The following is a 26969-nucleotide window of genomic DNA, read 5'->3' on the forward strand; positions in this document are numbered from 1 at the left end:
CTCGATCGTCCCAGTCGAGCTCTCGGACAGTCGCACACCCACGACGACCGTTTTCCCCAGCTGACTGTCGCGACCGTCGTGGGAGGGTTGCCGGTGCTGGTCTATCGTCGCCGAGGTATACGCGTCGTCGGTGACGTCGCCTTCATCGTCGCCCTCGTCCTCGTCGTTACTCGCAGCGAACGCGAGAACACCCTCGTGAAAGCAGCCGCCGCTTTTACCACCGCTGCCTGTCGCCCTTCCTCGTCGTCCTCCTCGTCGTCACGGGGTTAAGCACCCACCTCTCTCGGGCGTTACGGAGCTCTCGGCTCGGTTCGCTCGGCCACCCCGCGCAGTGGCCCTTCGTGTTCCGCGTCGAGCCGCGAAACTTTGCCAGAGCGGTCGACACTCGTCGCGCGCTCGCCCTTGCGAAAAGGAGAGAGAGCCAGCGTCAGCCAGCCAGCCAGGTGCCTGCGCACTCGCGGCGCACCGCGCGACGCCGCGTCGCGTTCGGCCCGGAGTATCCGGCGACGACGCGTTCGCTTCCGCGGCGACGGCGTGGCCCTTTCACCGACGCGACGTTGGAACGGACGTTGTGCGTTCGTGCGTACGTTCCGTCCGCGAGAGCGCCTCTCCCGAGGATAGTGCGAGATCCACCAGTTCGGTATCGTTCTCCCCCGTCTCCGATGGATATCCGTTTCTCCGAGGAGTGTAGAACCGCTTTCTCGATATCGTTATCACTGGTGATCCTTCTTCTCTTTCCTTCTCCTTTTATTATCACGTCATCCTCCCGTGTCCTTCTTTCTCTTTTTTTATCCGTCGACCGATCCTCTCCCGCATTGGTCTTTCTCGTTCCTTCTTTCACGTTCCCTCTTTCCCCCGAGTTTCGCGCTCACTGCGCAATCCTTTCCTTGTTGCACCGATTGTGCGACGAGCGGGACGCGAATGGAGCTAATTTCCGGTCGCGAATCGACTTCCCGTCGAGATCCTCAAGTTGACGTCGAGGCGCGACCCGCGTTTCTCGCGAGCGACTCTTCGAAGTTGCACGTATCGCTCGCAAAGAGACCTCTATCCAAGGGAGGGTGCCTTATCGCACTTGTGTGCGACCGCAGTTGCGCGAACGAAGCTTTGCTCCCCCATCCCTTTGACCGTAGTATCATACAGAGTGGCGCAAGAATTTCTTCGAACCGCTTGTCATAGAAATCACAAAGGAATGAACATACGCACATAAAAATCAAGATACATATTGTATAATTTTTATATTCATTAAAGATTTTTATATGTCAAAATTTCGAAATGTAAATTGTGCATACATAAGAACATCCAGAGGACTTAAGAATGTACGGAAAAGCTTTTTAACTCCAAATTAAAAATTTTTACAAATTTTCAAGTTATTAAATTGTTGCTTAAAACTTTCCACTTATCTTGAAATTATCTATTATATGAAAAGAGGATGCGGAGAACATTTCACTTTTTACACCCTATATACAACTGACGTGTACGAACTCCGATCTCGCGTATATGGCGAATGGTGTTAAAGAGGGGGATATTGAAGACGGAAAGACGTTTCAGAATTGCAGACGCCGCAAGAGTAAAAAATTCGTCTGGGTTTCGTGCGATCATAATTAAATTCATCTTTAAAATTGATCGAGATCACTTTGTGATAAATGGTACCTGACAAATTATGCATCTTCACGCGAGTTTAATAAATAATGGAACTGCGGCGTGAGTTCTGACCAATAGGCAAATGGGACGAGACTTACGTCGCGGAAAATACTGTATTGATCAGCGGACAGGCCAATCTGGCGGGAACTTCAAAGGAACCGCCAACTGCAATCACTCCGAATCACTAACTAAAATATGGGCTACTCCAAAAATTAAAAATTACTTTAATGTTGCAAGCAAGCATCGCGAGATTTAATTCTGTGAAAATTAGATTCCTTGGCATTAAAATTAAAAATTGTTTCCACAAATTTCCATAAATTTCATTCCACTTTATCTTATATTATCTTTGTATTGCATAAAATGTCTTGCTTATTTTAAAGATAATAGAAGTTAAAAAGTATTGCATATACGTAGACACATGTGTAGCAGAAATAATAATAATAATAATAATAACGTCGGTATACGTAAATAGTTACTACAGACTGTTCACATAATAATACATGAAATGCTCAGTAAATTACCTTCTGGTAAAAAACTTCCGATAGTTGGAAGACCGATCGCACCATCCCTTCGACATTGCCGAAGTTTCCTGTAGCCAGTACGTCACGTGGCCTTATGCTCGTACATGAGATCCATCCAAATCTGCGCGGTCGAAAACTTTTTCCTCGATAAAATTCCGATACAGGGAAACCCCAGGCAAAACTTGAAACTACGGAAAAAATTGATGACGATATGCAATGACACGTCTCTGAAGTCCCTCGAAATTAGAATTCGATCTAATTGCGCGGCAAAAACTTCGTTTTTCGACTGAAACAAATTTTTCTCTTCTAGCTTATAAAAGGAAAGTAAGACATTTTTAATTGCAAATTCCATGAATTTGGCCAGTATCAATATTCTGAGATTACTTTCAGAGGTGAAAAAGTAAACGTAGTATACACTGTACAGACCGTGTACAAAATAGTAATAGAGCGTTTATAGAATCGTCTTTTTACATCTGCTTTTAATCGATTGTATAAGTTTCAGTAAATCGCACACAAATATAATGTGTTCCTTCGTGCTTTTGGATTTCGCAAAGGGACTCGCAGACTTGCTTCCCTGCTATTCGTCAGACTAAATCGTCTCCTTATTCTCCACGCACGCGTGCAACACTAGCGACGGGTATACGTACGCTAAAGGTAGAAAATCATGAGTTTTTGAATGGCGCATCCTACGACAATTATATCGCTATTTTATACATTTAAAATGATTACAAGTTAAAACATTGTTCGCTTACAATGTTGATAATCAGAAATTTAACGTTAACAATATCTAAACAACTTAGTATGTATACGATTATTAAAAATTTGGCACATATATGAATACATATAACGCTAATACAGACGCACACGTATAAAAACTGTATATAATAATAAGACGTAACAATTATCATAAATTATAGATATAAAGACATACGGATATCTAAAACGGCATGGAGACATTCAAAAAAATTTCCTAGTTGTGTAACTTCTCTTACAGCGTCGAAATAAATGCGACATTACTTGTGCGCTAAAACTATAATGTTGAAAACACCGTGACGCATCAAAAGAAAAACTAAGAATCCTCTTAAATGTTAAAGCTTTTACTACATTCGATTATACATCGTGCGCAATAGTTTATTAAATATAACTCTGTTATTAGAATGCCTCAGTGAAAGATGAATCACATTTCATCCAGCTTGTAGCATACAAAAATTTTTTAATTGTGCTCTTTTACATGCGCGATGTTCTCATCAACTTTCAAGCAAATGAACATTGAGATTTGCAAAGCTTTTAAAAGTAAAAAGATATAGAGATTCGTTCAAAATGCACAGTATTCTTTTCATGTAATTAAATACCAATTAAGAGTCACGTTAATGCGTGTGTATATATATACATTCAATTTTTTAATTTTTAGCCAAGATTTTCCGAGATTCTTCTAATAAAAAATTCAGTAAAGAAAGTCAATAATCTTTATAACAAGTTGATTTAACAATCATAACATTTACATAATAATTGCAAAAAATTGAACTCGATATCTTTTTAATAATGATACAATTTTGCTTATAGTGTTTAAAAGTTATCCTAATTTTATCGTAAATATGTACATTATTTTGATTGTGAGAGGCAGTGATTTCAATAATATGCTATATTAAAATACCATAGAATTTAAACATGCTATACAATAAAATGTCGAATATACTAAAATGTATCTAGCTTATATTCTAATATAGCATATTAACATGTTATATTCTGGATTCATTACATTTACAAAATAGATATTTTCCTCTATTACGGAGTACACTGCGTTTTACTGTTATATCGAAGTTTCACGAAGAATTAAAAAAAACCTTTAAAATACAAAAAAAAGAGACTTAGTTCAATTACGTAAATATTTCTAATAGCAACCTATTTTACTTTATCTTGTATCGCTCATCGCATCAGTTTGATCATTTATAATTACTACATTAAACGTTTTGCGGAAAGAAAAAAGTTGCTTAATTGGACATACTGAAATCTATACTCAATTACACGGGAACGGCTGTGCTGCACTATTTGCAAATTACATCCTACGTTTGTTCGTTTTTTTTATTAATTCATGCAATTTCACAATTCACTGGTATTTCAATAAAATATTTATCATGATGGAAATTCTTATTACGTCTCGTATTTCCCTGTATACATTTTCTAAAATATCTTGCACAATAGCTTAGAAGTAGTGAATTGCATAAAATTGTATCAAATTCATAAAAATCTTACACTACACACCTACATAAAAATTCTAGTGTATTCTGTCTTCATATAAACTTAAAACATTTTTGTTTGTCATGCGGTATCCGTGTCTTAAACAATATCGAGTCGGCTCGATATTGCGTGTTCAATAGTGGAGTATATCCGAAAACCTGGAAGATACATTAAAAAATAATGTTTTGTTAACTTGCCCACTTGTTGAAATAATTAAAAAAATCTGGTGTTCTTTACCTGAGAAAAGAAATTAATGCATTTATGCCTCTCCTGAAAGTGCGTGTCATCCTCGGAGAGCGAGACTGGACAGCCTGGACACCTGAACGTCCAGCGAGATGTTACCTACGCAAAAGTGAGAATCTTTGAGACAATGTGTGTGTGTGAATCACACATTAACACATTTATTTAAAATTTTATCGTATTTCCATTAAAACACAAATAAATAAAATATTGAATATTGCACAAAATGTGCATAAAAATTCAACTTCAAGAGATTTTAAATATTATTTGAACCGATAGCAGAATAATGTAATTTAACGCACAATTAACTTTTTCAACAAATCATTGAAGTATCTTACCTTGACTGGTGGCTTCCTCGTAATGTGAGATATTAGGAAATTCATCGCGATGTCCTCACAGTTCATGTACTCGTCAACTTTATCGCGTATTGCTTGTGGTAACCAGTGCGTGTACAGATACGTATAATGCTTGTGAAGGAAAGCGGCTCCGGTCAAGACCATGGACAGCTCGCACGAATAATTAGAGTTGTAATTCCAAGCATTATGATAATTTTGGTCCCACGCGTGAAAGCGCCCGGGGAATCCAACTACGCGATCCCGATGTTCTCTCCACACCCTGAAGACATCATACGTGAACCGGTTAAAACTCGTGATAACGCGCGATAAAAAATTGACCGACAAGATTGTATGTAAAATCAGCTTACCTGAAACCAAACAAAATTTCATCGTGTCTCAAGTGAGCATCATCGTCTACCGAGAGGACAGCTTCGGTCTCAATCGCGTCGAACGGAAGAAATCTGTTATTCAAACTGTTTCTCGGTGCTTTGATGACCTGTCGAAATATATTTGAAGCACGCATTAATATAATTTTCAGGTTAGATTTCAGAAAAATAGTTTAATAGTTTAGAAAAACAAACTAATTACCTGTATAGGAACACCAATATCCGGCCACTTGAGATCTTCCACTGGTGGTTTCGGGCTGTTCCATATCACGAGGACTTTGTTCAAGTAAGGCAAACCGTAAAGACGTCCTAGCGAATTTATAAGAACCTGTTCTCTCTCGTACGTCAGCATGACGATCGTAAACTGCTCCCGCGGGTAGTTGCCTCCTAACGACTCGCTGAACTCTTTCCCGGCGCCTCCGGCACCCTTGCCAATCGGTCGAAAGCCGACCTCTGAACCTGTGAACAGACGATACAATATGAATAAAACTAATTTGCTTGTAATAAATAATTTGTTTGGAATAAAAATAATTTTCTTGTAAATAAATAGTGCAAAATCTGATAATCTTACCAAGAAACTTGGCGTCGCTGGGAAGAATAGTATCGAATGGTAATTGCGGATACAAGTTAAACGGATCCATCCAATCGTTCCAAATCTCGTGGCCCTGAATCAAAAGCGTCGTGTAGTTCCTCTTGAAAGCAGGCGACGGATACGGTGGTTCCAGAGGGCCCAAACTTTCCACGGTCTCGGGCTCAGTGATGACGGCGTCCGATTTTAAAGGCTTTTGACGAAAAAGACGAAGCGATAATGCAGATAATGAAATGAAACTTTTAACTGAACGTTTCATCATTTTAGAAGAATTACGTACTACGAAGCTCTCGTTGAAAACGCTGGGGCTCGGCGTTTGAGGCGCTGGCAGCGGAGGTATACCAAGTCTATCCCTCACCACCGCTATGATTGTATCCACTGTGCCCTGAGCGGTACTCATGTAGCGTTCCCATATCAATCTGCCTTGCCTTCGCATAGCCAGTAGGTCGTTGTCAGGTACAGCACGCAACAAAAAGTGCATTTCAGTCACTCTGGCCTAAAATGACGCTTTCGTCAGTTTCATCCTGTTTTAATGTCGAGAACAAATTTGACAATCCATGAAGATTACCTTGGGCAGAAAGATAACCGCCCTCCGCCAAGCGATGACCTCATTGTAATTAAGCGAGATCTGATCGCCACCGAGGATAACCGGTATTGATCCAGCTCGTAGCGCTTCGTACAGTCTCGCTTGCATGGACGAGGTCGTCAGCAACGTGGCATTGCTGGGCGCTAAGATCAGCGCGAACGTCGATTCCTTCAGAATGGCTCTCCTGGAAGAATCGGTCCCGCACAGGGACCAGTCGAGAGTCTCGGGCTTGCTCTCCACAGATGCTGGTATACACTCGAACTGAATGAAAAACTTGTCCAACGTTATTCCGCTGCTCATGTCTTTTAGGTGCTGAATGATGAATGCGTCTATGTTGTTGTCGTCGACTGCCAATCTCTCCAGATCCATGTCGGCGTCGTCTGCAATCTGATATGTCATGGATGTGCCCTTGAAAGTTCTCATTTCTCCCTGAAAAGACAGCAGGTATTTCCGCCTTGCGGGCAGCATCTGCGCGCATTCCTGCCAGACGTCTCCACCGGGTGGCCCCAGGATCGGCGGCACGATCAGGTCGAAACCATCGCGAAACTGATTCCTATAGAACGTTGACTGCACTATCATCGCCCTGCCGGTGTCCAGGTTGCTGAAGATATTCCCGGAATCCGCGGATAAATCTCTCCGCGCTAGGTTCAGCAATATATGGTTTCTACCGTCGCCGCCCCAGTAGGGCAGTGCGTGCAACTTTTTTACATCCAAAGGTTTCCCGTGACGTTGATTGCCCTTCTGTTGCGAGCTCAACGCTTCACCGATCAGGACTATGTAGATACACGCCTCTGCTGGATTCCTGGTGAGATGCGGATTGTATCCTAGATAACATTTGTAACAATTTATGCACGCTTACAATTTATTAGACTCTGTCCACGTAATAATATATATTTATAGCTTATTCATATAATGCGTACCTAATGTTTGTTTAATCGTAGTTTTCAGAAAGCCATCTACGTCCCATCCTAGATTAACTACTGAGAATTGATCCGGATCGTACAAGTACACGGGAAAGCCGCTCGTCAACGCACACCGGCTGTGATCAAAGCAATTGTACATTTTACACGATCGTGGATCCGCGCTTGGTAACGCAACTGGGATGGTATCGACGAGTATTCTCTTGGGAGGTGCCAACTCGGGCGTGTTCCGCTCTACCGCCTCTCTCTGAGCTACCTGCGCCTGTTCTACGCTAATTTTCAATCTGTCGAGATCCGTTTGCTGATGCAACAATTCCTGCTTCAATTCATCTATCTTCTGCGTCAAGCTATTGACTTCACTTTGGAGCCTTTGCCTCTTGGCGCCCAGATCTCTCAATTCGTTGCTCACTGAGATTTTTATGCGCAACATCTCCTCTATCCTCATCTTTAGCTGCGACGCTTTCATAGACGTAAAATCTTCGAAAGCCTCCAGTGTCGAAAATGTTCTATATATGTCTCTATCCGGAGCATCGGACTCCACCTGATAAACGAATTCAGAGTCGGTGCAAAGTATTAATATTGTGGAAAGAGATATGTAATAATCTAAAATATATAATGGAACATGTAATCGTATTACAATATACCTTAGATAAATAATAATGTGTAAATAATGGCACAATAAATAAAACTGTCGATGTCAAGATTATTATCCTCGACAATTTGATGTGTGCCAGCCACTGACACACATCCTTCCCAACTCCATTTGTGTAATAAGATGGGAGAGTGTCACACGTGTTTCCCATCATCATGTTTACATGAAACCACCATATATTTTCATCTGCTCAACACGTACTGGATACTTTGATGCATTCTCCTGGATTCCTGCAAGAAACGTGCACTAGAAAACGCGATAAATATTACAACTTGACGAAATCCAATTCTTGGGAACGGAAAAATTCTCTTGTATCTCTCTTATAAAAGTACATTATTTCTTATTATTTAATACATATAAGGGCAACTTGTCACGAGGTGCTCTTCACAGAGTTTCTCGTAGAACTTAATTTAAGGACAATAATCATAATAATTATGAAGACGTACCTGTCGCGCTAAGGACGGATACCAAACTTGAAGCTACTACGTATCATTGTATTATCGATAACCTGTACGACCCGGTCATCGTCTCCGCTTCTTCAGGCTCCAAATCCCAATTAAGCAGCATCACACAAGGCAGATCGAGACGAACGAAGCGTCTCGCTCGTCGAACGAGAGGCTAGCCTCAGCGATTGACTCTCGACAACGTCACGTACTCCATCCTCGGTATCCTCACTCGGCTCGTTAGGTTAGCTTTGAAACGAGAGCGCCCCTCCGACCACCCACGCGTTGTTTGCTATCGATATTTCCCCGCTTCTGCGAAGCTCAGTCTCGGGAGTGACAATTCTGTCCACGCGGAGCATTCAAACCAAGCGTCACGTTCGAAACGGCGCGCGATTTATCACGACGGGCGAATAAATATAATCCGCTGTTTCTTTTTCTATTTTTTCGTAACGACGCTAATCGGGATGGATCGCTCGCTCGTCAGCTAACTTGACACCAACTTCGCGCCGCTCGTGCGCGACTGTTCGACTCGCGCGAAGTTATCAACGTTAGTTATCACCTTCGTGCGATACGCAGGACGAACTTGCGTGCTCCGCGACGCGATTTCTCCGCGCGTTACTCCGGAGCGGAGCGGCACATCTTCGTTGCGAATCTCCGCGTAGCTCGGCGCCGTGCCGTTCAAATGACCCGCTGCGTCACGTCCGGCTCTGGTTTGCCGCGGCAACGTTTGGTGGCATTCCGCGACGGTGTACCCACTTGCGTGTGATGTATTTGCATTTCTGGAGACTTTCACAGAACATGCGCATGTTCATGTCAAGTGTAGTGCGAGGGGAATAATATTTTGGCTTTCGGGGGCCTAAAATTAGCCGGAAAATGGTGAGCATTCGGAAAAAACGCGTTCGCATATCGACAACATCACGGTCGTGTCACGTCGCCTATCAATCAAGTCAATTTCCCTCACGGGAGTCCCGTCTCTCCGTTTCCGAGCTGCCACAATAACCTGTCTTGGTGCATAATATTAACGATGTTTAACTGCGTTAACCGCAACAGTTCTGTCGTCCGGGACGATAGAATGACACGAAATTTTACTACGACTCTCCTCGTTTTTCTTTCCCGTTTTTAGGTGTATTAAATACGTGTTGAGCTACGTGGTCGGGGACCATACGAAATTCAGTCCTAGAGTACCAAACATATTTTCACTCTTGTACATATTTATCCGCGTATATCGCGTGACACAGAAAATTGAGCCTTAGGTTCAGAAAGAAAATTATGAAACACGTTATTAATATGCCTATAACTACAGCAATGAAATCTAGTACTGTGTTATTGTTGCCCTTTCACGTGCATTACATTTGCAATCCAAATCAGTGGAAAGCCTGTATCTAAAGTGCATAACAGTGTTCCATTTCAATTGCAGCATAAATTAAAATTTTCACAAAGAGACAAAGTGAAAAAATTTATAACGTTCACACAAACTGGGGAGCAGACCGCGATCTACTGTTTAGCGCAAAATGATTGGAAACTGGATCTGGCAAGCGATAACTACTTCCAGAACCCGGAGGCTTACTACAAAGAGTCAAAAATCTATTCTGTCGATAAAAAGAAACTGGAAATATTATATAGCAAGTACCAAGGTAAAATTATTAGTAGTAAAGCATTGTAGAAGTGCTAAAAAGTTTGTCATCACGTTACAATACAAGTAGCACTTGATAGTCATGTGAAATATATTGAAAGAAAAATACATTATACTTGCAGATCCAAGTGAGCCCAATAAAATTACGGCGGACGGTATCATGAAATTTCTGGACGATTTAAATTTAAGCCCCGAGAGCAAATTAGTCCTAATTATTGCATGGAAATTTCGTGCGGAAACACAATGCGAATTCACTAAAGATGAGTTTATGAATGGAATGATGGATTTGGGGTAAATGCTAATTTCTTTCCTTATCATATAATTGTTATCAGATTTGACAATGATCAAGCTTGCCTCAAGTATTTATTATCTCAAACGATGAAAATATAAGCATTGCATAATTATTTCTTTCAGTGTGGATAGTATAGATAAATTAAAAGCACGCTTAGGTAATTTAGAAAATGAATTGAGAGACCCTCAGAAGTTCAAAGACTTCTATCACTTCACGTTTAATTATGCAAAGAATACGGGACAGAAAGGCTTAGATTTGGATATGGCGATCGCTTATTGGAACATAGTGTTAGACGATAAGTTTAAATTCCTACAATTATGGTGCCAGTTCTTGCAGGTAAGGAACTCTGTGAAACTCTGCTTTCAAATATTTATTATCCAAAAATTTATCTTTTGCAGAAATCACTTGAAATAATCACTGATGAATACTTACTGCTATTTCAGGAACATCACAAGAGGTCAATTCCAAAAGACACTTGGAACTTGCTACTAGATTTTGCACTTATGATCAACTCGGATATGAGCAATTACGATGAAGAGGGCGCCTGGCCTGTATTAATAGACGACTTTGTCGAATGGGCACAACCTCGAGTTCGTCAGTCTCTCTAACGTTCTTTTTTCTTCTCTTGCAACGCTCATACATGCTAACTTTATTTATTCCATTTATAAAAACGTAATAATTTTCAAGTACTTCATGAAACACTTGGTTTTAACGATGTATCATCATGCTGGTTTTGTTTATACATGATTTCAAACGGTTTTGTGTATGCAACGGAGTGAATCATAGTACATACTGTATAGCATTCTTGTAACGCGTGCATTCTGGACATTGTACAATATACCGCTTCGATAGACATTATTTCATTTACTAAAAACATGCAAGGAGAGGAGTGTCTTTCGAGTGTTTGCTGAAAAACTGTTATAAATGACTACTTACATATACCAATCTAATTCCCGTGTGAGATATACTAACTACATAGGGTATACGAAATCGTTACTTGTAATATAATTTACTTCTAACGCTTGATTTATCTTTGAAAAGAAAATAAGCATTGCCTTGAGATTGATCATATTGTACAAAGTGACACATGATGTATAAAATGTTCATTTACGATGGGAAATATGGCAAAACGTTGCTCAACTACCCCAAGCGGTGCAAGCAGTTTTTAGGGAAAGGGGAGAACGATTCCCGATGTTCTTTTTAAAGGATATGTTGTACGGAAACAAAATTGCAAAAGGATTAGGCTCATATACGTTCGTGTAGATAGTAATTTCTAGAAAAAAATTGCGTTGTTGAAAACTGTTATTAAATGAATTCTACAATACTCTAATGTACGACATTCTTGTAATGTATATAAGATCATAAAGAGAAAGAAATCTGTATTTTAGACATTACGCTGTTTCGGCACTATTCTACTTACTTTTCATATTCAATCAAGTTAATGATGACAGAGAGAGGAGAGAGAGGGAAGAAATTTATTTCTTCTATATCAGGAGAAAATGATATATTCATATTGTACTTCTGAAATCGTTATAACTACTAGACGAAATCAATTAAATTGTTTTATCAATTCAAACAATCCTTTCGGTTGCGCGACAGCATTTGTTACGTTCACTCATTGAGCTGTTAGTACATAAGGAAAAATTATATTTTTTATATGAACAGATTTGATTCTCTTAACAAGTTTGTCATAATTATTTTGTATGTTAAACATTATCCCTTGTAATTACGTCCTACGCAAATTTAGCAGCAAATTTAGTAGTCATGTATTTGTTTCCACTATTAAAGTGATTTTTATTTATACGAAATATGTAAAGTAATATAACAGAGACATTGTAATGTAAAAAAATTACACATTATCACAAATTGAAAGCTAATTGTTAAGGAATCAAAATATTGTAGTTACTTATACATACGATGTTATATGAAGGTATAAAATTTCGAGTAAAATTGTATCGTCCAAGCGTTTTTGATTATATTTTATAAGTGTAATGGAATAACTGTGAAAGAAAAAATCTCAACAGATATATAAATTAATGTAAACTTATTAATATATAGTTATACATATCGCCTGGGATATGTTTGCGCAATGCTAAACTCATTCGAAAAAGAATGTACATCGTATTTTCGAAATTACTTAAACAGTTATTGTTTTCGAAGATAAATCGAATTATTTTCTTAATAGTTTCAGCATTGTGTAAACAATGAAGCGTTTTACCAGCCTTAGAGAAAAGAAAGAAAAAGAGCGCAAGAGAAAGAGAGAAAGTAAATTGTATATAATGTAAATAAATATATCGATCGTAATCTATTCAGTTATTAATTAATCTTTTAAAAAAAGCTGCTGAATAAATATATATACTATATTTCGTGTATATTACTTATATATTATGTGTTTAAATAAAAAATTCTGCTAAGTACATATTATATTATGTATATATTACTCTTGCGCGTATTATAAAAAAAAATAATTATATTTCCTTTATAAGCTATATATATATAAAATGGTATCAGCAATGAAAAAATACAGTATTCACTTACAGAAATACGAGATTATATTTTACAAACTTTGACATTCGCATGAAATCCTGTTACGGCCATTGCAGTGTGCATCACAGGAATATAAGAAAGCTAATTCGTATTTGTCGGCTTGTGTATTGTAACAATTCTTTAACACATCCTGAGTATACCAGTCGCATAATGATTCCAATCTATCAATAGCAGTCTGCATCATAATTATTACAATTATTATTAGCGGGGAGGTAAGCATACTTATCTGCTGCTCTTGGCATTATATGATTAATATAATAAAAATATATATAATAAAAATATTCTCCTTAAATTGACATACCTGAGCGATGACTAATCCATGATTTGCATTATTGATAGTGACATGACTGTGCGAGTCGAACAGTGTGACCTATGAATAAAAATACATATACATGCGATAAAACATGCACGTCTCATGCAAATGTGTTTCTCTTCGAATCTGGCTGAATCATTTACTTTATAAATGTTTTCTTGAAATATGAATAATATGGTGCGACCGCAAGTGATAAGCAGCATAAATAAAGTGTGAGATTTCGGATCCTTATACCATTCATGCAAAAATTCATGTATATTCTTGTATAAATTCCCTTCTATTTCCTCGTGAAAGACATTAAATTTCTGTAAAAGATATTTCGTTACACAAAATCGCTCGAAAACTATGTTTCATTGAAAATATTCTGTAGGGTACACAAAATTGGAATGTTTACCGTCTTACCCATTCGTTCAACATATTTAAACTCTCGCCTCCTAACTTCAAAGCTTCCTCAGTATTCAGATACGGATGTGAAATAAGTCTTTCCTTAATAATCCACGCGTGAATTGCATTACCTTCTATCATAGCTTCTGCTACAATAATATTCAACCTGGCGCATTTTTCTATATCATAGATCATTAAATTTCCTTCTGATATTCGTGCAGCCACGAGCAAACATATGAGTGTACATGCTTCACTTACTGGAGGATTATTCAGTACATCAAAAATATTAACATCATGTTTACATCACTGATAATTATAATAGCGTTAATACAATGCTATACCTTCTTGCCCTGGTGGATACCGGCTTTGCGTAAAATCGGGATGATACCACAACACCTCCACTTCGTGGTTAGAATAATCTTTCACGTATGTTGGGAAGTGACAACTAAATAACGGTGGTAAAGTCATGATTGTAAAAGTATCTCAGTCATTGTTTGTCGTTGCTTATTACTCTCGTTACCAAATACATCTCGTAATGTATTAAGACATTTTGTACACTAGAATTTTGAAAGACAATAAGATTGTATTCTAGGATGTTATAACGAAAAAACAATTGAAAATCAAGAATGACTGTATTCAGTGCCACAACCCTTTCGTTACGACGCGTTTGGAACGAAAAGTATATACTGCATATGGGACAAAACAATTATTACATTGACATATTTTATACGCAGAGTTTAGAAACAAAATGCAATAAATTGTATACATTGTATGAATCGTACATATGCGCCTTTCGTAGCGAAAGAGTTAAACGATGATCTTGTGGCAAACGAATTTATTGGCAGATTTACATACAGAGAAACAATACAATTTTCTTACTTTATAATGCCTTAAGCTCTCTGCCTTTATTTATGAAATATTTCCGCCAAAAATAATTATATGCTATTATATTTAATTTGTTATATATATATAAAAAATGTTTCGTTAATTTTGCTTTATCCCTATAGTAAGAAACTCTCTTAATTGCGGTAATAAATGCGAGAAATCTTTAATTATGTTCTAAAATGATGATTTTTAAGATAATGATGTAGATTTTGCCATTATATAAATTTATGCAAAATAATTGTGTTGACCAGGAACGATTCTTTGTGCATTTATCAAAGTACCAAAATGTACGACATTTGTTTTCCATTACTTATGTACATTATTTCATAATATATTCTTCTATTTAGGTAAGATATAAAAGTATCTATGCTGGATATAAATAGTATATCATTTTACAGTGAAAAGTAATAAATATAGTTGTCTATAAATTGCGTTATGTAAATTGTACATATTAGAAATAACTCATATGATAACATATAGAAACTATATTTCGTGGACGTGAAAACAAAAGACCGGAACTTATGTATTTACATATATAATTTACTGTAAAAATCGAAATACGAGAAAGATTAAGTGTGAGATGATATAATAAATATATCGTCTTGTAATAGAAAGGAATATTTCATAATATGCGGGCCGTCAATCTCAGCGTTAGTTAGTTGTAACATTTACAATGTCTTTCGCAAAATGCAATATTAAAAAACAGCGTTTCCGATTAAGTGCTCATTCCACAATCGATATTTATCGTTTTCTCTTTCTAGTATGAACAATGCACTAATTTCACCAATGAGACATTTTATTGCTCATGTCGTATTTGTTTTTTGTGAATTAATAATTTTAATAGAAATTATTTGAGTTTCCATGAAGCCGTGTGTGCGAATGTGATTTATTTTAAGTCAGTTCAGTACCGCAGTTTTCTAAATCATTAGTTTATTATGAATAAATTCATATTTGTCTAAATTATATAATACACCTGACTTGCTTGACATAAACAGACATCACCATTATTACAAAGATGCGTTGGAAACGGTAGTGTTTCGTAATTATTTTTCTTATCACGCCGTAACACATTAGCCTCATAAAATCTGAAAGCAACAAGATAACATTATGCAGGAATCAACTCAATCTAACATACAGATATATATTCTAAAAGAGGAACCAAGAGAAAGAAGCAATTTCCTTTACGAATAATTATTATAGCACGTTTCCTTTTTCTAATTCAAGATTGCGTTAAATAAACGACACCCACCAGCGATCAAAACAATCTATATGTGGCTGGGTAACGCGTTGGTATACTCGTGGTGAGCAGACGTGACCAGTGCTCCCATCCCAGAACCCTTGCAATCTCAATGCACTTCTCCTCAAGTTCCTTCAGTGGCTTCTCTTCGTAGTAACGTGTCAATAATTTTAAGTAACGTCCATAGTGATTATTGATGTGCGCGTGCCACAAGGACAGAATGATCACCTGAAGAAGAAATAAGGATTTTAAAAAATGTATACCTTGTAATACATACTTGACATCAACTTAATTACACTTAATTCAACTTAAAGTAGTTGATATCCTAATATCGATACAAGTAAACGTTATCTCATTTCAAGAACGATTTAGATACGACGATAAGATTATTCTTACCTTGCTGTCAGTAGGCTCAGCGAATTTCTGTACTTCCTGCCAGTGGTGCATCACGCTTTCGAGCAAGTGTTCGAAGGAACCATCTCCCTCTGCCGCCTTTGTCCCATGTACGTACAGCCGTGCCAGTGCGCAGCCCTTCTTCACTAATCCTTCGATCAGGCTGTTCTTCTGCTTCTCCATAGTCGTTTTGATCTTAGCCGCGTCGGGACGCTGATCGATTTTCAATCCGTAATACGCTAATAGTTTGTCCTGATCGATATTCGTGATCACAGCGTCAGCGACGGTTATTATTTGATTGGCAAGTGCGATAGTATTTTCTGAGAGATCGTCGTGCGGTATGTGCCGTCGCGCTTCAGGAGAATCAAGAGACGTTAACATGGCAGTGTGGACCGGCAAATGATCCGAGAAGATGTTCTTCAATTCCCCGTACAGCAAATTGGCGTATTCGCCGGGTTCTGTTTTAAGAACAGAATTTATCAGCGTTAATGCTCGATGTAAGATAATTCTTACGATTATTTTGACAGTTATTTTCGGAAATAGATTTCCACTGGACGCACGTACGTGTGTGTATACGTGATGACACGTGTATGTAAGTGTTACATAAGGAATCACGTAAATATAGTCATGTCATTTACTTTACATTTACAGATAGTTACTTTACACTGACAACAAAAACGAAAATGACAGATTTCACAAACCTACGTTGTCAACAAATTGTTTACCGGAGACAGTAAGAGTATAAAAATTATAATTATGAATACATATTATCTGACATGTAGAAATACATAGGAAGATGTATGCAACTATGATTGCAAATACATGCTCTAAGGTACAACGTGTGACGTGTGTTTGTGGTACGAAAAAGGGGCACATAAATTATAACGCACACGTGTATTCAGATCTTTAACCAAACTTACTTATAGATGGTGCTATTGGTGGAACATAAACCGGAAAAAAAAAATGTGATAATGTATTACTTTAAGTACCTATCGTGTCTATTGGTACACATCTACATATCTACGTATCTAAATGTTGGATTACCAAGTTTTGCAAGCCAATTGCATTTTAGATCTCTCAACGCTTCATTGTATTCATCCCATTTCGTAGTTTTCTCTTTGTCCGATTTAGTAGAAGAGTTGCTATTTTTCTTGGTAGGCTCAGATATGATGTACTTAAATACGTGACTATCCACCTTCTTTCCAATTTCGTCTTTACAGAAAGTCAATGTACCTTGAAGGTAACTACCAGGAGTAACGTATTTGGATATTCTTGGCAAAAAGAAAAGAGAAATATTTAATGTATTTGTAATTATTTCGAAGTTGTTTTAATTATAAATGCTGTAGCGCTGTTATTTATTTATATTCTTCTTTTATTATTCATTACATGCTAAAGCCAGACAGAACAGAAATAAATAAATAGAAATAAATTGAATAGATTGAAGAGCGCAACAGTAGCTGAAATATAACAGAAAGTAGAATATAATATTCCTTCAGAGAAATTATATATGTATATGCTCACTTCATACGAAATATATACACTAGTATGTTATATTGACATACAATTAAAGAACAGAAAGTATATTAACAAGTGTAAAAATTTCCCTTCGGAACAAAATATTCGTAGTTGGTAACAATCATATTCAAAAATAACACTGTACAAATATACAGATTTAAGAAAAATTTCAGAAGAATTTTTATGAGTTGCAACATGAAAAAAACAAGTGAAGTTAAGTGAAGTGAAAGTAGCAGTAAAAGCAAAAGCAAACATATATTGTTGAACAGTAGGCAAATTTCTTTGAAATATAAGTTTAATTATCTGTGTTTACTGTTTGAGTATGTCGTGTACATGTATGTAGTGTACAATATGTATTATATGTAAATCTATATACTTCTCCTATTTGAGATATTTAAGAATAAAGAAAGAAAAAAGAAATAAAATTAAATAAAAATAAATTTGCCTATGTTTCTAAATACCTGTTCCTTGCAACAAGCAATATCTTGATATCGTATCTTATGTACATTATCTTGATTAAGGACAGACATAATCAGCATGCATTTAAAAATGTGTCAAACCGTGTAACGGAGTGACAAATGTCCTCAATTTTATTTAAAGCGTTCAAATGCAAAGTGTATATAAAAATTGTATTATAGACTCACTTGTTTTCAGTGCTGCAATGTAAGATGAAAAAAGAAAATTATCTTAGTAGCACTTTCGCAGCAAATAATATATATATACATATGCGTATATTATTATATTCGACGTTCCTAAATTGATGTCACGAAACTTATATATATATTTATATGTTCTTTAAGCAATTTGGAATCAAAATGTTTGTTTAGCAAAAACATTGCGATTCAGATTTTTTATTTAAAAGTTCAAAAATTTTTTCAAGAATTAAGTTTTTTAACCAAAAAATTAATTTAAAAATGATCGTTATACTTAATTGGAAGAAATTTTAACTAGAAATTTAATTATTTAATTTAAAGATATTGAACTTTAGGATTTAATGTTAAAATGAATAAGTTATAAAAGTAATTTCAATGAAATCTTTACTAAAACAAAGTCAGCTTTAAATTGGTTGAAGAAAATGCGTATAATTTTTAACACCAACTTAGAAACATCTCGTATATATTTGTACAAAGATATTCATGTATATAGTCATTCAAATATGTGTGTAGATCGACAATAATCTAACATTATTATTCATAAAAGCAGTATTTTAGAACTAAACAAAGCATGTTACTGTAATAAAGTTAACTTTAAACTCGTACGCTATTGGTAAAATTATTAACGAAAAAGCTACAGCAGACTTTTTATATACAAGGAAATACGAAATTTTACATAATTTTCTACTTTAAATATTTTGCATGTAATATATGAATTTATAAAAATAAATAAAAATTATTTGTAGCTTAATAAATGTTAAATAAATGGTAATGTATATCATGTATTTTAATATATATGCGTGTTGGGGACTTATATGTCATGTGCATGGTGCAGAATGTGTATGCAATCCAAAAAGTGAAAAAAGAACAAGAAAAATTGAAAAATTTAAGTCAAGTTGAAATCGTGGAAGAATAATAAATTATAAATAATACATTACGGTGTTTTAAACATATAAATTTGCAAAAATGTTCAACAAATACAGTCAAAATTTCAACGTAAGCTTTAAAATCATATTTTCATACAAAAATTTTATCATTATATTTAGTATACGATCTACACAAACAAATATCTGCTATTCAATTCGATCTATCATTTTTGCTGACTATGAAGTTGAAATATCAAGCCATTGTAACTCATCAAGCATTACTAAGATAATAAGTACTAAACAAATAATGTAATATAAAATAATATAAAATATACAATTGTATATAAAAGTATACAGATACTTACTTGGCTTCGTTAGACAGTGGTGCAATATATAAAGGAAGAATATGACCAGGTGGAATAGATGCAGCAACCATCTTCTTTCCACCAATAATAGCCTGTGAGTGATTGGCATAAATATCCAAGTTAATCGGCGAGCTAAGTTTCTGACTCAGAAGTACCGGCATATCCGTCAATCTCTCCAGCAAATCCCTTTTCTCATGACGCACGTGCATTTTCATGGTGTAATCTCCTTTTTCTAGCTTTTGTATGGTATACTGCAACAGATTATACGTTTAATGTATAAAATACGCTAAAGCTCTAACTATGCGTCACATTCCATTTTCGTATCTTAAAATAAATTATTGCTGTATAAAACGTTACAAGAAAATATTGATCGCAATTATATAACGCGACAAATCGAAGTTGTCATAAACGTCTGCACACTTTCGACTAAGTATTTGCAATTCAAATTAAAAGAACTCACTTTCGATGGATATGCATCTCCGCAACAAATTAGCTGCTTGTTGCTGTCATAGATCATCCACATCTGGCTTTCGTACTCGCTTTCATACAACAAATCACTAAGCAGTGTAGCGTTCGGTGTAACCTCAGTTGCTTTTGCCGAGTGGAATGTGTATGTCAATTGTAATTCATATATCTGACGTGACGGCGGGATAATGTCACGCTCTCGAAGAGGAGCGATTTTCGATTCACTCGGCCTATAACATACAAGATACACTTCGTAATTATTAGTCTGCATATAGCGAATTTATAAATTTCATACGTGCTCCAAGTAAAACGTACTTTAAAACCTGCACAGATGTTTTCAGAGAAATGCTAGGTACAACTTCTTCATTTCGGAGAGAGCTACGTAATTCAAGGCGATTTATTCCATCCCCGGACTGCATCGTGAGATTACCATGTATCATGTGGATTCCATGAAATTCTATAGTATAATCGACAAACATATCGCCCAGATTCGCCCAATATTTCGCAATAACTACTTCTAGAATAAGTCCACCCTGAAGGAATAAAGATTATAAGTGTAGAGAAAAATATAAATAAGAGAAATCAATCAACTTTGAAATGATATATCTATGTAGATATCTTGATTTGCGATACCTGAACAGCAAACGATTGAACAGTTTCTGACTGAGACGTAACGCTGATCATTCTGTTAACTTCAAGTGTCTTGCAAGCCAGACGAGGTTTCAGTTGCACAGTGTGAATCACAAATCGCCCAGTTTTATCCTTCTCCGTGCTTTTCAGTCTGAGAACTAATTTAAAGTATACATGAGAAAATGATAAAAATATTAAAATTACTATTAAATTGTTACAACAAAAACTTGCTATACCTGCCCAAGTAGCATCATCCGGAACCAGAATAAAGTGACGTTGAATCGTGTTAGGTTTAAATAAAATGTTCGTATACGTCAGGTCTGGAAGAAGCGCAGCCTTCGGCAGCGTCATTGGCTGGACGACAGTTACTGGAATTTGGAATACTGGTCCTTTTGCGATATTAGTTACATCGTACGCTCGTACACTGAAAATTATAAATATTGACTCTCAGTCATTTAACAAAATGTTTAATATAATTGTACAACGCAAAGACTACAACACTTTGGCCTCACCTAGTTGCATGAACACCTTCCGATAAGTTCGAAGCGTCAACTCTAATAGCGAAAGCACGAGGCATGTGCATCAAATCGAGATGCGTCGGGAATTGGACCCATGAGGCATCGCACACGAGCGTGAGCTTCAGATTGAAATCAATTTTGCGCGACGGATCTGCGTAACAACATAAATCTCTACACTATCGCTTCATGCATGTGACTTACTGTAAATACACAAATATTCGTAGAAGCAGAAACTCACAGAAAATCATAGAAAACATTACCTATAGTTTCGCTGGTTATAAATACTGGTTCGACCGTGATCGCGTAATCCTTGGGACGATCGATGACGCCTGTTCTCATGTGAATACCTTTAGAATTATTAACGCCGCAATTCACGGCGAATCGGATGTCTCTCTCGGCAGCGTCGTTGTACGAGACAAGATTGTCAAACGCACGTTCGACTTGTAACAAGCCGGAACCTTGCGCGAAAGGATCTAGGTTGGATACGTAAAGAGCCGTGTTCTCGAGAGCCCTTTTTATGCTGTAAGGAGAATGTGGACAGCCCTTGGCGAGGAGGCCGGATATTAAAATCGCTAAAAAACAGTTCAGAAAAATTTAGGATAAGAATATATTTTCGCGAGTTCGTGATTTGATTTCAATACAACTAGAGATAAAAACTGATTTGCATACCAACTGCTCCGGTTACGTGCGGACTTGCCATACTAGTGCCATTCATCAGTTGACTCTTTCTAAGCGTAAAATTTGGGACACTGGTGATAGCACCTCCTGGCGCGCATACGGTTACACCGGCGCCTCCATCTATCATCGGACCACGAGAGGACCATGTATACGGCATGCCTGGCATCTTTTCCCGCAGAGAGTATTCGGCTACCATCATGTCGGGCGATACATAAGCGCCGACGCTAATAATACTGCTTGAACTGATGTCTGGCGGAGTACCTACGTTTTGTAAATATACAGACGTAAGAAAATTCTCTGAAATTCTCATTGCATATTAAAAAAATTAAATTAAATTTTTCTTCCTAAATATATCTGATCTCTCTCTCTCTCTCTCTCTCTCTCTAAATACGTATTTATATATTGTAACAATGAGAATCGCGTTAGACAAGATTAATTTCTGCATTACTGTTAAATAAATATATAATATAGAATTAAAAATATAAATATTGGGTCGTCCGGAAAGTTCGTGCCGATTTTTAATAGATGGCGTTGGAACATGTCTGAATATATCAATGTTATTGAAAACATACGATTTATATACATATGCTTAAAGGTGACATTTCAACGCATCTTTAGGAAAAAAGTTGTTTCAGATAAATTGATTCGTGTCAGTTTTGTACTCTTTTCAAGATGGAAGAAAACAAAGAACATTTTAGACACTTGATGCTTTTCTATTACCGGAAAGGCAAAAATGCCTCACAAGCAACAAATTCGATATGTTCTGTTTACGGAGAAGGCGCTTTAGCTGAAAGAACCGTACGTAAGTGGTTCGCTAAGTTTAGAGCTGGTGATTTTAACCTTAAAGACCAAGAACGCTCGGGCAGACCCTCTACTACTGATGATGACCAAATCAAGACACTGATCGAGAATAATCCGCGCTACACGACACGTGAATTAGCAGAGATACTGAAAATATCGAAAACCACTGTACACGATCATGTAGTGAAGCTTGGTTACGTAAGTCGCTATGATGTATGGGTTCCGCATAATTTGGCCGAAAAAAATTTAACGGATCGCATTTCCATCTGCGACTCGCTGTACAAGCGCAACGAAAACGTACCATTTTTGAAGCAATTAGTGACGGGTGACGAAAAATGGATCGTTTATAACAATGTAGAACGAAAAAGATCCTGGGGTAAGCGAAATGAACCAGCATTAACCACTCCGAAAGCTGGCCTTCATCCAAAAAAAGTCATGCTCTGTGTCTGGTGGGATTGGAAAGGAATCCTATATTATGAGCTCTTACCACACAACCAAACGATAAATGCAGATAACTACTGCTCGCAACTGGACGAATTAAAGACAGCGATTCAGGAAAAACGTCCAGAATTAGCCAATAGGAAGGGCGTCGTGTTCCATCAGGATAATGCCAGACCTCATGTTTCTTTGACTACCCGACAAAAATTGTTGGAGTTTGGCTGGGATATGCTACCTCACCCACCGTATTCACCAGACATTGCACCTTCAGACTTTCACTTATTTAGGTCTTCGCAAAATTCTCTTAGCGGCAAGAACTTCAACTCTTTGATCGACATAAAAAACCACCTGGAGGAGTTTTTCGCCGAGAAACCTAAGAAGTTCTGGGAGAATGGAATCTTCCAGTTGCGTGAAAGATGGACAAAGGTTGTGAAACAAAACGGTGCATACATAAGTCAATAAATATTTATCGACATAAAAAAATGTTGCCTTTGAATTTTCCTTCAAAATCGGCACGAACTTTCCGGACGACCCAATATAAAATATTATTGTAAAATTTTATTGTACTTACCAATAGTACACAAAGCCGGTCCGAGATTGCCAGCAGACGCAACCCACGTTACGCCGTACTCGTCGATAACTTCGTTCATCACTTCTCCTATTCTACCCGTATTCGACCAGTGAGCGTGTTCGCCGTAGCTCATATTTATGACGTGAACTTTCTCTTTACGCTGCATTATATGAATCATCGCCCGCACTACAGCAGTTCCAGTCTCCATTGTGCCGATACGTCCGTCGCCGACGGTCAGCGAAATAATTTGCGCTCCTGGTGCAACACCGTTCAATTCCGGGTTGTCGGGGAAGTACGCAGCGGCGATTGACGCCACGTGCGTGCCATGACTGGCTGTAATACGGTTACCGATTCGAATAAACTTAAGGGAACGAAACTGACTAGGCGTGATCTTGCAGCTATAATTTCCTGCTCATACTTACAACACAGACTGACAATTTCTAATATATTTCCTTCCTCATGGACGTTAATACTAATATTTAGTTGATCTTCCTGAGTGAGAGGAGCAAAATCTCTCGTAGCCGTGTATTCCCCGAGGAAAACACCAGCTTCCAGATTACCCTCCTCCGAAGTGTCGATACACGCTCTGTCGGCAGAAAATAAAAATCGATGATCAAATTAAACAAGTTAAACAAAACGCAAATCACTTGGATTTAGGATTATAACATACTCGGAACATGATTACCTCCAAATATTACCATCGCGGAAAACAACACAATCATAAGTAGGTCCTACATCACAATATTTCTTCTCCATGTTGTTCAATACTTCCACTCGAGCTTCAAGTTCTTCCTTTTGCAGTCTCTCTTCCAAAGTTGATACTTGCGGATTCTTGCTCTCAAATTCCTTTATTCAATAACATTTATTCAGTTTAGCATTAACATAATTATTTCCCGAGTACTTTAATAATGGCATTTTATCTTCATAATGATATATACTTTTATGTCTCTCTAGCTTTTTACATGTTCTCTCGTGTCTCTCTTTCAAACCGTCATTAATATTTAAGTTACATGTCAGTACAAAAATAAATATAACATTACACGCCCTGCACAGTTAAAGAGGATGCTGCACGCACATATATCTAGCACACTCATACAATTGCTTCGCTTTATATATATATATATATTAAGGATATTATGTAATAGAGAATCAATGCCTTTACAATAGATCAATCTGCCAAATACAAATATAGCATTAGGTGTGGATCACTGTGACGTGTTGTGAAATACTGGCCTCATTTAATTGCATGGTTTGACATGCTCGTTTGCCACAACACTCCTATCTTTGGATCACATGGACTAAAATTCTAATTGCAACGTTGCCGAGAGATGCTTCCAACAAATATTCCAGTGATAACTGTGATGTTTTAGTGAGATTACAGTTACACGCAATAGGTAAGGTCAGCGCAAAGAGGGCACGAATATTGCATTGCACTTATATTGCAAATAAAAATATCGAAGAATTTGAACAATGTGTCTTGAGATATCGGAAAGTAAAAAACGAACAACTTTCGATAAAAATGTCAATATCCTGTAGATGAAAATGATATTATTGCACACCTGTAATTGCCTGCAAGCTTCTGCAATTGCCGCTTTATGTCCATCATCCCAAAGACGCTTCTTGCGTTCTCCCACTACTCTCTCCTTTAATTTACTTGGATACAATGAGTATAAGTTTTTCAAGCCTATATGATATTCTCCACTAGGATTATTCCAATTAGATGGAACCTAAACATAAAACATGTAGTAATTTGCATAAATTCTTATTACATTACAAACAAGAATAGGTTCGCTGTCAGATTTGTCCAATAGATTTCAAGTTAAAAAGATATCAATTAGACATTAGTAAAAATGTTTAAAAAATTGTTAAATATGTAGTTTAATTATACTAACATATTAATTATAATCGGTATGTTATAAAAAATGTTACATCGTCTTTATTCATATGTATCTTACATTTATATTTATTCATATGAATATTGCAATCTGCATTTCAAAATTTGCAGCATTAAATTATAAATTCGTCATTTACAATACTTTGTATCCAACAGTGACATTAAAGTCAAGCAGAAAATATGTAACAGAAATGTTCACTCCAATCATCCTTTTCAAGCATACAATAGAGTAGTATTTTACAAACATACCTTTAATTTACGGCCAGTTAGACCAATTATATATCCATCTGGTGCTTGAACAACTTTGCTAGTGTCTACATCTCCTGCTCCACTGCAGTCAAATCTCTCAATAATTTTTGGTTTCCCATCTGAAGTCGTCTAAATTCCATACACATTGTACTTAGAGACAATTATTTCATATAATAGATTACATTATAAAAGTTATGTAAAGATATTTATGCTGTTGTAAATAGAAGAATTCAATAAAAGCTAATGCATAATAGGACGATAAATATGGTACTAAAATTTTTCAGTTTTACTATTGGACAAATATAACTCATGACATGTATCATGACACAATACTCCAATAGCTGTAAAATTTAGATGACTGTCAAAAGGCAAAAGCCTAGCTACTCCTAGTAGAATTCAAGGCATTAGCATAAAAAAAACTGCACGCCAGTAGCTCGTTGGCAATTAAGGAAAGGTTCTCTTAACACAATAATGCGACAAAATCGTCACACTGAGAGATGAGTAAATAGCATGACTCTTATTTTATTTGTCAATGGAGATAGAATTCCAGAGATAGGCTGGAGCGCTGGAGGGCTCGGAAAATTTACGGAAAAATGTTGTAACAGGCGGTATTTATCAGCTGTATCAGACTCGCTGGAAAATTTCCCATTTGCATTTCGGGAATACGTAATTCGTGGAGGAAAATCGCGTTGGCGAAAACGAGTTCGGGAGGTGTGTCGGCGCATAACCAATGTCGTGGCTCATTTACGCTTACCTGCATCCCTGGCGCACCGGGATCCACTCCGGAGTCGAGAATCGCGACGACGACGCCTCGGCCATCGTATTCGGGGTATTTGGTGAGGAATTGAGTGACACCCGTCTCTTTCTTAGGCAGCAGGCCCCAAACAGGGAAATTACAATCAATGAGGTCTGCCATGTTTCAAACGCCACTAAAACCCCGACCGCAAAGGAAACCACTCGTGATGTTTCCTTTGTACTGCCACGGCCTTATATATTAATCAAGAAACAGCATCTGCGCCTGCGTGCATGCGAATGCGCCACTTTTTTAGGTTATATTAACGACGGATGGTACATTGCACGAACGTGCAATC

The 26969-nt window shown here is 37.1% G+C and overlaps 2 protein-coding genes across 3 annotated transcripts; one reads left to right on the top strand and one right to left on the bottom strand.

Moving 5' to 3' along the window:
• Positions 1-835: 835 nt before the first annotated feature.
• LOC105288161 (exostosin-3) lies at positions 836-26900 on the bottom strand. Of its 2 annotated transcripts, XM_026973691.1 has the most exons (28): positions 26633-26900; positions 25879-26007; positions 25295-25462; positions 24421-24581; positions 24158-24321; positions 23736-24068; positions 21917-22186; positions 21508-21819; positions 21242-21398; positions 20966-21153; positions 20733-20887; positions 20415-20632; positions 20095-20329; positions 19635-19885; positions 17280-17506; positions 16239-16693; positions 15902-16070; positions 13739-13977; positions 13325-13393; positions 7457-7997; positions 6519-7360; positions 6231-6446; positions 5933-6143; positions 5564-5820; positions 5344-5471; positions 4979-5255; positions 4638-4742; positions 836-4558 (listed from the first exon to the last, which is right to left on the bottom strand). In XM_026973691.1, exons 1-28 carry the CDS (start codon positions 26792-26794, stop codon positions 4454-4456), a joined length of 6744 nt encoding a protein of 2247 aa, XP_026829492.1. In that variant the 5' UTR covers positions 26795-26900; the 3' UTR covers positions 836-4453. The 2 variants fall into 2 exon arrangements, with proteins under 2 accessions (XP_026829492.1, XP_011352514.2); XM_011354212.3 differs by lacking the exons at positions 13325-13393; positions 13739-13977; positions 15902-16070; ... (14 more) ...; positions 25879-26007; positions 26633-26900 and adding exons at positions 8101-8338; positions 8555-9174.
• Positions 9328-12713, top strand: LOC105288162 (DCN1-like protein 1). The gene is made up of 5 exons (XM_011354214.3): positions 9328-9427; positions 9969-10185; positions 10307-10475; positions 10599-10812; positions 10920-12713. Exons 1-5 carry the CDS (start codon positions 9425-9427, stop codon positions 11082-11084), a joined length of 768 nt encoding a protein of 255 aa, XP_011352516.1. The 5' UTR covers positions 9328-9424; the 3' UTR covers positions 11085-12713.
• Positions 26901-26969: the final 69 nt, after the last annotated feature.

The sequence above is a fragment of the Ooceraea biroi genome, chromosome 11 (genome assembly GCF_003672135.1).
Source record: "Ooceraea biroi isolate clonal line C1 chromosome 11, Obir_v5.4, whole genome shotgun sequence".
Classification (NCBI taxonomy): Eukaryota; Metazoa; Arthropoda; class Insecta; order Hymenoptera; family Formicidae; genus Ooceraea; species Ooceraea biroi.